The sequence below is a fragment of the Macrobrachium nipponense genome, chromosome 14 (genome assembly GCF_015104395.2).
Source record: "Macrobrachium nipponense isolate FS-2020 chromosome 14, ASM1510439v2, whole genome shotgun sequence".
NCBI lineage: Eukaryota > Metazoa > Arthropoda > Malacostraca > Decapoda > Palaemonidae > Macrobrachium > Macrobrachium nipponense.
The window spans coordinates 75,902,732-75,915,476 of record NC_087207.1 but is presented as its reverse complement, the minus strand read 5'-3'; the positions used below and the strand labels follow the sequence as shown (position 1 = coordinate 75,915,476).

The 12,745-nt window shown below is 38.4% G+C and overlaps 1 protein-coding gene across 1 annotated transcript in view; it reads left to right on the top strand.

Moving 5' to 3' along the window:
• LOC135226588 (recombining binding protein suppressor of hairless-like) overlaps positions 1–12,745 on the top strand; it is a 150,651-nt gene that overhangs the window by 122,350 nt on the left and 15,556 nt on the right. The window contains 4 exon segments of the mRNA XM_064266280.1: positions 2,202–2,385; positions 4,002–4,121; positions 4,258–4,423; positions 5,226–5,400. Coding sequence (XP_064122350.1) covers positions 2,202–2,385; positions 4,002–4,121; positions 4,258–4,423; positions 5,226–5,400 — 645 coding nt within the window.

Sequence of the window (12,745 nt, the reverse complement as noted above, 5' to 3'; positions counted from 1 at the left end):
TCTTTTCTTGAGCTTCCGTTTCTAATATGTTATTCCATGTGGTTTGCATGTGCTTTTTTGTCACATTCTTGCACTGGTTGGTTGCATGTGTATATGTTGTAAAAACACATTATCTCATTTCCATTTACTGTGTAAGTTTTTTTTTAATGTCCAACTGATATGCTTATATTTATTTCGCGAATCATTCCATTTTTAACCATATAATGCATATACTAATCATGGCAGCTAAATGACTAAGTCTGTGATATTTATTTATGTCTGTTTGTCATCTTTATGTCTCTTGGTCATTCCGAGTCTTTCTCGGTGACTCTGAGTTACAGACATCTGCCTTTTCAGTTCGTAAGTTTTGGTTTTTAGTGATCTAAGTTCTAAGGTAATGCATATAAAAAGAAAGAACCGAAACCTTTCTGAAATATGTAATTGTAATTTTAGATGGTTTATTTAATTCTCTTTAAATAGTATGTATTTTTTATTTAAATCTCGTTAAATCGTAAGTATGGTTTTTTTTTTTAATTCTCGTTAAATCGTATGTTTTTTTTAATTCTCGTTAAATCGTATGTTTTTTTTTAATTCTCGTTAAATCGTAAGTATGTTTTTTTTCATTTAATTCTCGTTAAATCGTGAGTGTGTTTTTTTTATTTGATTCTCGTTAAATCCTAAGTATGTATATTTCATTTAATTCTCGTTAAATCGTAAGTATGTTGTTTTATTTAATTCTCGTTAAATCATAAGTATGTGTTTTGTTTTGTTTAATTCTCGTTAAATCGTAAGTATGTTTTTTATTTAATTCTCGTTAAATCGTGAGTATGTTATTTTTATTTAATTCTCGTTAAATCCTAAGTATGTATATTTCATTTAATTCTCGTTAAATTGTGAGTATGTTTTTTTTTTATTTAATTATCGTTAAATCCTAAGTATGTATATTTCATTTAATTCTCGTCAAATCGTAAGTATGTTTTTTTATTGTATGCATATGGAAATATGTATGTTGCTTTCACGTTGAGTGACCAGGCATACATTTGAAAATTATATTCATGTTAGTCATCTGAAGGTTTTCTGAACGCTATCATAAATCAGATATTTGTTTCTTTGTTCAAATAGTCGTTTTGCACCGTAACCTTAAATTGGTAACTTGATTAGATAACGACAAATGCACCGTAGCATAAGAACCTTGGTTTAAATAGTCGTCTTCTGAGAGCAAGATTGCACTGTAAAATGAGAGAGACATATTTTAAACAACTGTTTGCAAGATGTAATCGATATAGTTGATCTCAAAGACTTGAAATCATGTTTGAGTAACCGTATTTATGAAACGTCATTTCCCATAAAACTGGATCCTTCTTGGAATATAGAAGCCATGATTGATTGCGTAAGTGCAATTTTTTATTTTAATTTATGAATGATTTTAAAGAAACTATTCATTTTATTATCGACAAGTTAATTAATTTTTACGATTTGACCAGTAACAGTTTGACCTTTGACGAATCCTAAAGTAATTCGTTATTGCACATTTCTTAGGACCAAGGTATATGCACATATACATATCTACACATGAATACCTATACGGGAGGGGGTTTTTGCATGAAGGTGTGTAATGTATACATGTATGAGGAAATAAGTATTAATACGTTCATGAGTGGGTGCATGTACGTAAGTTGTTTATGTCAAATGACATTTATGGAAGTTTTTGAAATTATGAATTACCCGTGCGATCTTTTGTTTCGTAATTGCACACTCAAGCCACTAATAACAATTTCGGTGATTGATTGATATCTGCAATGCTTCCAGTATGCCTGAAGACGTTATTATTTCAAATATATACCTGATTCACAGCAAATAACATATATACACATTTTTACTGAAATAACAGCTTCGTCGTTATTGAGAAAACGTTGTTTTATTTCAGTATTAAGTGTATTTCCCTAATATAATTGGATACCTTGATGGATACATTTTTTCTTGAATTTCTGCACAAAAGAGGAAAACTGTTATTTTATTTTTAAAATTTCCGTGTTATTGTTAAAAACATCTTTTTATATCAGTATTACGTGTAATTTCCATATACAATTGGATATTTAAAGTCATGGATACCTTTTTGCTTATTTTTTGTCAATGCATAAAAAAGGAAAGTTTTTATTTTTTATTATTATTATTTTTTTTTTACATTTCAATATTATTGTTATAAATCCTTTTCGTCCCAGATCCTGGATCGGCGATGTTGGCGGGTTCTCTGACGCCCCCGGACAAGTTGAATGGGGAGGGGCATCAGGGCCCTCCCCACAACCACCACCACCACCCCCATGCCCTCATGCCAGTGATGCCCACGCTTCATACCCCGCCTTCGCCACTGCCTACTCCCTCGCCCCCCGTCTATGACAGATATGCGTAAGTTCCTCATCTGTTTCGTAGAATGATTCTGTTTGCCTATAATGTCACATACCCGTAGTGGGGTAACGCCGTCAGTGCACCTCATGCGGTACACTGTAGGCGTTACTCAAGGTTCTTTGCAACGTCCCTTCCTTAGGCCCCTAGCTGCTACCCCTCTCATTCCTTTAACTGTACCTCCGTTCATATTCCCTTTCTAACAATTGATTCGTAGTGCAACTGCTTTGAGGTTTTCCTCCTGTTACACCTTTCTAACTTTGTACTGTCCATTTCTGTTTCAGCGCTGAATGACTTCATAGGCCCCAGCGCTTGGCATTTGGCCTAAATTCTATATTCTATTACAATTGTCACATTGAGAGGAAGGTATTTAATGTTTAGATAAATAGGAGATTCTTCATTTTTTTCAGTCGGTATCGATACTGAAATTGTAACCGAAAAGAAGAGATTTATCAAAAATTCCGCTTATCTTTCGTTCGCTTATTATTTCTGTGATTTTTCAGGTCGTCGTCTTTCTTTTAAAACTTCAGGATATCCCTCCGTGGAAGACTAGGCTGCCCCTTGTTTTGTATAATAAATAAAGCTTTGCATGATAGTTGGGCCTGTATTTAGCCAGTTGTTAGTTGGTATTCACATGATACAAGATGAGAAAATCTGCATTCCCTGGGATAGTTAAGATTGTAAGCTCTGAGTGTGAGAAGTTTGCCACGGATTATGTTCAGGATAGAACGATGTGTTGATGTGAGAATGAGTGCATCCCGCCTTATTCTTTTAGAATTTACCAATACTCTGGTGAATTACCATCTGTTTACCCATGTCTTCTATTTCCTCGAGTAACGTCCACGCACAGGGTAAAGAACTCCCCAACCCCCACCTTGTGGTACTGATATTTAATGACCCCTGCATCTGCAGAACAAGGTCACGAACAGGTTTTGGTAACAAAAGAGGTCTCCTGACCCCATGCTGGGCTCTCAATTGACCCTCTCTTTGTATGTGAGTTTCTTGATGTCCGTTCGGGTCACGCAGGGTCATCCAACACCTGTATGGTTACATATAACCTTTTCTCTCTCGGGTGAGAAGAGCAGGGGCTGTGCCCTGTCATTATTTGTCTCCAGCGGAGATTAGAGATTCGTGTGCACACATTGTCTCTTCTTGCCTGGGTTTCTGGGGTGCAATGGGAATTAGGAATCGTGGTTGGAACTGCCATTTCTCACGGAATATGTAACTGGGGGAGGAATGTATTATTTGAAGAGATTAGGGCATGGGAGACAGGCCTTTGGTAGTAGCTATCTGTTTTAGAATGACCACATGACCATCGTGGCTGGAACTGCCGTTTCTTAAGGAATTTGTAACTGGGGGAAGAATGTATTATTTGAAGAGATGAAGACATGATAGACGGGCCTTTGGTAGCACATAACTATCGGAGAAGTGTGGCCTAGAGTGAATAGGAAGTATGCATTGCGGTACGCTTAATTATGGCAATTAGTTTTCGGGGGCCTTATCGCCATGAGCGAAATAAAGATGTTCTTCTTTTGGTCATTTGTATATCCTGTATTCTCCCGTTTCAGACATTTACTCTTTTATTGATGTTTATAATTCACGCCCCTGTTTCCCTGCAGGCCAAAAGACCAGCGTCTGACGCGAGAGGCTATGCAGCGGTACCTGAGGGAGCGAGGAGATCAGATCCTGGTCATCCTTCATGCCAAGGTTGCTCAGAAAAGCTACGGCAATGAAAAGAGGTACGTCGCAGGTCTCTCTTACTGACCAGGTATATATTTTTAGTTTCGTATATATGAAATATTTATACTTTCCGCCTTAACATCCCGAAGCCATCGGTGAAATACTATATATCTCCCTCTCTCTCTCCGGCCGTAGATTTTTTTGTCCTCCGCCGTGTATCTACCTGTACGGCGACGGTTGGCAGCGGAAACGTCACGAGCTGCAGCGGGCTGGCGCCTCCGAGCAGGACTCCCAGCTATGTGCCTTCATAGGGATCGGAAACTCCGACCAGGATATGCAGCAGCTTGACCTCAACGGGAAGGTGAGGGAAGAGAGAAGATCCTCTTGTTATTATTATTTTTATTGCTATTACTATTCAAAGAAAACTCACAATCGCACGAGCCAATAAGATGGGAAAGTAAATCCACAGTAGTACGCCTGTTTTGATTTTGTTATTTAAAATGTATACAGATGCTGTATACATTTTAATGCTGTATACAAAATCAAACAGGCTTACTAATCTGGATTTAGTTTCCTATTATTATTATTATTATTATTATTATTATTATTATTATTATTATTATTATTATTATTATTATTATTATTATTGTTGTTGTTATATTCACTAATAAATCTTTGTATGCATACATACATACATACACACACACACATATATATATATATATCTATATTATATATAATATATTATTATATATAATATATATATATAGATATTATATATTATATAATTATATGTGTATATGTTATGTTTTATTATATATATATATATATATCCACGTGTGTATATTTATGTTTATATATTAATTGCGTGTGTGTGTATGTATGTATGTATGTATGTATGTCCCTACAAAATGTTCTTGTCTAAAATATGTGAAACTCTCTAACCCTACAGTAGTAATTTTCAAAATAACATCTAACTCACCTGGTAGTTATATTTATAGCTTACGTCCCTGACGTCAGCTATATTATACTACCAGGTGAGTATGTTCAAAAATTTATTTTATCATGTAAATAACATTTTTCACAGCAATCCTTATCATTTTAAGCAACTCCTACGATTATTCATCCATCGCTTCCCCCTCTCTCTCTCTCTCTCCCGACAGCACTATTGCGCGGCCAAGACGCTCTTCATCAGCGACTCGGACAAGCGGAAACACTTCATGCTGACTGTCAAGAAGTTCTGGGGTTCCGGGGCTGACATCGGCGTCTTCCACTCTCGCAGAATCAAAGTTATTTCGAAACCGTCCAAAAAGAAGCAGAGCCTAAAGAATGCCGACCGTGAGTCACTCTGGGATCTCTTCTTCATTTGCTTCTGGCTTCCCCACTCTCTCTCATCTTTCCTCTCTTCTCCTCTCTCTTCTTCTCTCGATGGTCTCTCTCTCGTCCGTCCGCCCCCGTCTGATGATATGTAATAGCCTTTGCTCTGTAAACATGTTTGTCTCACGTTTTGTAACGGGGTTATATCGCTCCCTTAAAAAAAAAAAAAAAAAAAAAAAACGCCCGCCGTAAGTTACTGTGGGAAATAGTCCTGTCGCTTGGGAATTCTTCATTTGCTTCTGGTTTCCAATCCCCCACACCCCCCGCTTCCCCCTCTGGTGATATGTAGTAGCCTCCTTTGCTCTGTAAAGATGCTTATAGTTTATCTCATGATTTCTAACGGGGTTAAGATTTATCTCTATAAAGATTCTGGAATTTCCTTGTTCTTCTGTTTTTCCTCAAGTCTGTAGCCTATCATATATAGTAGCGTTTGCTGTAAAGATGCTTGTCTCATGTGTTCTGACCGGGTTAAGATTTATCTCTAAAAAAATTCTGGCATTTCCTTATTCTTCTGTTTTCCCTCAAGTCTGTAGCCTATCAAGCGTTAATTCGTCCCTAGTTTGACAAACTTGCGTAAGCCGTTTTCTCCACATTCTGATAAAATAGACTTCAAAGATTTTGATGCCATTCAAAACGTCTAATGAGCTCATCTTTTGAGGATTATGACTGGACAACTTACAAAAAAAATAACAAACAAAATTAAATGGGATACGCCAGTTTGTCATAACAGAGAGGAATTGTAAAACCAGGTACCCTTTCTTTTGGACAAATCCTGCAATGGAAAAAAATATTATAAAGTTTCCCTTCTCTTCTGTTTCCTCTCTGAGGAAAAGAATCCTTGCTTCCTATGAGGTAGGACCAACTTTTTAAACATCTAGAACGGTCTCCAGAGAAGAGCAGTGGGTTACCTTTGTGTTGCTGGTTGAATGAAATAGAAATATATATTTTTCCTTTTTATCGTTTCATTATGTTTGGGGTTGTTTGTATGTGTCGCGAAGGATACTGTTCATACAGTAATAAATGGGGTGCCCGTACGTATTTAGAGTATGTATGTTTTATACATGTGCAAGGTTGTGTTTCGCGGATAAATATAGCGATGTTAACGTACATAATTAGATCATAATAGTAATATTGTAGATGGCTGTAAATTTCTATATATAATTTGATGTTAACGTACATAATTAGATCATAATAGTATTAATGTAGATGGCTGTAAATTTCTATCATTTATATTTACGGGAATGTTTGCATCTGACAGTCGAGCGCCGGGATACTTCGCAGCCAAGAGATTATGTAAACAAAATGCACTGGACAGAGCAAAAGAAGCAAACAGCTTTGTAGTACTGTAGTAAGCGTGTGGCTTGAGACTTGTGGTTTCAGAGAGATAATGACGGGAAGGTGTGTGTGTGTGTCTGTGTGTCTGTGTGCGTGTGTGTGTTTTATTGAAGGGGGTTTTGGGGGGGGAGCGTGGAGGGATCTGGAGTGTACTGTTTTCCGCACCACAACAGTCTCTTTTACAGCTAAAGATTTCTCGGAGGACTGATTGACAAAGGTCAGGACTTGAGCAGGTGTGGGAAGACAATGGTGCCGATTCTCTTGCGATGTTGCTCATCTCTGCAGTTTTTTTTTCTGTTTTTTTTTTTTTCTTTCTTTTTTTTAAGATACAGTAAGAGTCCTTATAATTTATGCTATGCTATGGTCGATGTGTTCTCCGTACTAAACACTATTTTGGTGGGCAGTATAGTTGTTGAAATGTGGGTCCAAGTGAGAATTTTCTGTGTTAAATTAAGGAAATCTATTCCATATCTCCTGGAGACCAAATGGTTTATCTGTAATGTTGAAATGAGGTACATTTTTGAGACGAGAAAGTTGATTATGATTTTTGAAGGGGCAGGGAAGCATTGCAAACGCGGAAACTTTTGATGTAGTACACCAAGAATTATAATTTTAGAATAATGATGATATTGTTGTGAATTATTATGAAAGTAATGAAGTTTTCATGTTTTTAAAGAAAATGTCAATTATTTTGCAAAGTAATTTTTAATTCGTGTCAGAACTAAAGAGGAATTCGTATGTTGAACATTTATGGGTTGTGACGAAACGATGAAGGAAGTGAAACTTAGAACTTAAGATCATTCTGCTTCATCTCGCCTCCCCTGCCAAGCGAATTCTTTTGAATGGAAGCTGCTGCGGGAGCAACGTGAGTGCGTGCGGGCACGCCTTTGCGTTGCCGTCCGTACGTGTGGCGCGCCCTCTCCACCTCCTCCTGGGGAGCAATGCTCGGCGCCCTTGAATTATTATTACCAGTGTGTGTCGTTCGTGTGGTCAATTTGATCACTGCGGTTAACAGTGTGGTTCCTGCTTCATCCGCCTCCACTCTTCCTCCCCCTCCCCCTCCCCATCCTTCCACCCCCCCCCCCCCACATCTCCACGGGTACTGTCCGTCCTGTCTTACAGCTTCGATTTGACGGGAGATTCAAGATGGTGGTGGTGGTTGCTATAGTAGACTCTGTCGTTGCTGCTTCACTTCTTCGCTTCATTGCACCCGGTTGAGCCTGCGGAAGTTTAGTATCGCTGGCTGTTATGGACAGCTGCATCTTTGACTATACCTTTCATCTGTAAATGTTTCATGTTTTTATTGCCGTTATCTTTTTGAACTTTACTCAGTCTGTACGTATTGGGTTTTCAGGTAATGTTTTTTGGTATTTCAACGCGCATTTCATTTGGACCTTCGTTGGAATGTCTTTTCTTCGGCCTATCTTACACTGCTAGGTTTAGATCAACTGATTTTTCTTCTGAAAATCGGTTTCATTTCGTAAGCCACGGTTTCATGTACTTTCCGAAATTATCTGTAAAATTTCATTTTTTTAGTGTTCTTCATGTTAACTTTGAACGTTTCTTGATTTCCTACTTTTTCTACAGGGTCAACTCTTTTTCTAGTCTTCCCACAAAATCTGTTATTTATTTCAATTTTCCCCATGAGATATTGTTTGAATAGTTAGTTTTTTCCTCGGTCAATATTGCTTTTCTTCTAAGTGTCCTCTTGATTCTTTCCAGCTTAATTTTTTCTGCAGATTTCTGCCCGACTCCAGGTTCAATCACTGTTTTTTTTTTCAACTTCCCTATACTTTATAGGCATTAATTTTTGAAGTTTCTTTTACTTTGTTTGTTTTCTTATCTGTTTTCTGTCATCCTTTTTATTTTCAGTTCTGAATTCCTCATCCCCATACATACATATATAATGTATATAAGCAAATAGTACTGGAAAATGACAGACAGAAAGTCAGTTCCAAGACTTTCGCCTTTAATCATTGTCGACATCGCCGGAATACAGACGAAAGTACTTGGTTTTGACTTTCTGCCTATCACCTTCCTGTGGTATTCGCTTATAGAATGAAGTCCCTTGCGTCTACGGTGATTTTTTAAGCATATGTATGTATGCATGTATATATTTATGAGTGTGTGTTCATCTGCAGATGAGCACCGGAGGGCCGTTTGTGCTAGTCACCGCAGGTGTACAAACTTCGACATCCCTATGGTTCTTTCATTGTGTTTTTGAACTTCGTCATTCTTGTGTGTCGCATTTGAGTGGATGTGTATTATCCCTTTCCTGTGTGTGCGGCGCCGAGGTTCTCTCTCTCTCTCTCTCTCTCTCTCTCTCTCTCTCTCTCTCTCAAGTGTCTAAAGTGTCTTGCGATCACAATTTCGGAGATTTGAAGACAGATATGACACTTCGTTCTTACTTATCCCTCGTTGGCTTCGACGAAGTGCAGCCATTTTCCTGTAGCATTTTCAGCACGTCCTTGCGACGTTGGTGGAGGAAACCGTAAGTCCTTGGAAATAAACATGACTTCCTTATAAGTACTTCTTAAATTACATGACTACAGCTTACCACTACCACCCACGCTACCACTTGTGTTGACTGTTGCCTAAGATTCGCTTAAAGAGTTGATGACGTTGGCAAACCATGTCGTTTGGCGTTCTATTTTTTGCATCGGCTAAACGGCGTGATTTTCGTTCCTGTAATGCATGCATTCAACTTTCATTAGTAGGTTTTATCGTGCGACTGGTCTAACCCCACCCGTAATTTATCCTGGTGAAAAACAGTGTTGTCCATTGCCTCTGAGAATGTCTCCTGTCCCCCTGCTCCTCCCTCCCTCCCTCCATCCTCCTCGTCCTCCTCCTCCATTGACAGTTGCTTCCTAAAATGACTTCAATAGAGTCAATTTATGAATAGTTTTTGTCGCTGGTAGATTACACTGGCCTTGTACGTAGACGATTGCAAACTCAACAATATTTGCGTCAATTCGTTGAATTGCTGATTACTAAATCCCTTGGGGTCCGAGGCGCGTGTCTTCACGCCCCCGCGCGCGTGCAGACTAATTCAGGTACATGCGTTTCGTCGTCTGTATGTGTGTGTCGCTATCGAAGTCAAAAGGATCGCACAGTTAGTAACTTAAAGGACGATTTATTGCTGGAAAGTGTTTCTTAGAGCAGTATTTCCCCACCCCCCACCCCCACCCCTCCCTCAAAAGCCAAGCAACCCCTGACTTCGCCACCCAGTAATTTTTCTCTACAATTTTCTAGTAATGCTTTTTCCTATATACTACGTCACTCAGCACTCATCTATTTATATCACGTCCATTTTCCTGTAGCCGTTCGCTGTGTGAAATACGAGGTGATAGAGAATGTTATCACAAGATAAAGGAATAGAGAAAATAGGAATTTTTTCTTCATCTTCTCATGAGCTGTTGTCAAATTTTGGGTGTTTATTATTACGGGCTCATTTGAGGTTGCGTCATGGCTTCGTTATGTTCGTATAGTGGTGTTTTGGGAGATTGCAAAGTCACCGAACTTCAGAGGGTATTATTTTTATTTTATTTTAATAGTGAAGAAGCCGTGACAGACGAAATAGCTTAGTATTCAACTCGGCCAGAGTGGAAAGAGAGAAGACGCCGGTTTATTCCTCACACTGTTGGATTCTGGAACAGCCTCCCAGAGGATTTGCAATTGGAACTTCAGAAGTTCCAGCGAAGATGCAGTGCATTACTACCCTGTTACTAGTCTCCTTTCATTTAATGTTTTTTTTTTCATATTAATTTTCTTTTCTTTTTAATAAGTGAGATCTCTTCATTCTGTATTTCCCGTTACTTCCTCTTACTTCTTCCATAATGAACACCATAGTCTTTGGAAACTTGAATTTCAAGTCATTGGTCCCTTTGGTGGGCTTGTTCAAAATGGATTAGTTTCATCTACAATAATAACAATAATAATAATAATAATAATATAATAATAATAATGTAGATAATGTGAATGGACTTCTGATTCAGGTTGAATAATATGTGCGGTTCTGTAGCTTCATTTTTTTTTTCCCGTGACCAATGACAAGAGAGAATCGATTTGCGCAGCCATATCTTAGTAGCTCAATGGGAGCGACCTAATTCGCGGAATTGTTGTCGAGAGAAATAATTCAGAAAAATGGAACTGATTTTTTTTTAAGAGATGGCCACTGCAGAGTCATCCAGATATCAGCATCTGTGTCGATAGATGGATTAGTTTCCCTTTGAAAAGGAGAAAACGGAAACAGATAGAGAGTTCCAGAACTTAATGTCAGAATAAGGAATCTGATATCACTGATATTTCTCCTTCTGGTATCTTCTTGAGACTGGCATCCTGGTCAGCAGGGCATCATGATTGTTTGCAGTTAGATTCCCGACAGTAAAGGGTGAAAATTTAAGCATATCTTAGTTTAACCAGACCACTGAGGCGATTACCAGCTCTCCTAGGGCTTCCCCAAAGGTTTAGCTTTTTATTTACGTAGCTAGGAACCAATTGGTTACTTAACAACGAGACCTACAGCTTATTGTGCGATCAGAACCACATTATACCGAGAAATGAATTTTTAAACACCATTAATAAATTCCTCTGGTTCCGTCTTGGCGGTAGCGGTGAGCGAACTCGGGCTACCAGATTGATATCCGAGTGCGCAACCCACTCGTCTAGTGAGGAACTAGTAAAAGACAAGAAAGCAATTCGTTCCCCTTTTAGATAAATCTCCAGGCGTCGTTTTGATTTAAATAATTAGAGAATAATGTAATGTACCTAACCACCAGACTCGGATATCCTCATCTGGTTGGCAGCCGAAAAATGTTGAAATTTGATGTCATGCAGTCCCGTAATTCCCAAGAAGACCTTCCGACTGTAAAGAGAAATTCATATTCCATTTTTAATGAATCCTTAGTCATGTTTTCTCACATATTGCAGTGGCAGGATTGATCAACTTTCGATGCTGTTCGCTCGTTTCGTATCTTGGGCTCAAATAATGGAGAAGTCTGCGAAAAAATTTCTTTATAATTCTTGGTGCCTCCATTCAGTTAGATTTAAAATGTCATGCTCTGAAAATCTGTGGTCCTTGTTTATCTGGCTACTAAGTCGTTCAAAGTAAAGTTGTTAAAGTTGCTAATAGTGTTATGAAATGTGTCGAATCCTACTCAAGTAAAGTTAAAAAAAAAACACTATAGTGTTATGAAATGTGTTATATCGTACTCAAATATAAAAAAAAACGTTAGTTATGAAATGTGTTGTCTGCTACTCAAATAAGAAGATAAAAAAGCCATAGTGTTGTGAAATGTCTTTTATCCCACTCAAATAAAAAAAAAACTTGTAGTTATGACACGTCTTATATCGTACTCAAATGAGAAGAAAATCCGTACTGGTATGAAATGTGTTTTATCTTACTCAAATATTAAAAAAAAAAAAAAAAAAAAAAAGCTATGGTTGCAAAAGGAGAAAACGTGAGGTTGGTACTCCGAAGTCCATTTCTAGTTCTCCCCCTTTCTTTTTATGGTGCGTGGGTGTTCAGTTGCACCTGCGGCTGCCTCCTCTTTTTTTTTTTTATATATTAGCGATTAAGCGAAATGACGTTTCCTTCCCCCTTCAAAATCTGGAAGGACTCAACTGGTAGCGGAGCGGAAATGAGAACGCCATGCGAAAGGGATCTCTGCGGCGTAGTGCTATAAAGTCCTTTTCTGCTCGACCACCTCCTTCTAGCGTGTGTGTGTGTGTGTGTGCGCGTGCGTGCGTTCGTTCGCTTGCTAGGGTAGCAGGATGATGGAAGTGCACGGTACTGTGATAATGTCAGCAGATTGCGAGGTTAGGAAACTGAAAGTGGGTGGCAGTCAACCTCTTTCCCCCTTTTTGTGAGAATGGATTCGTAAGAGAGAGAGAGAGAGAGAGAATGCGTAGGTGTTTTCCTAGGGTTAAGGGAAGGGTTACCGATGTCCGGTTACACGGAATTATTCGTCGC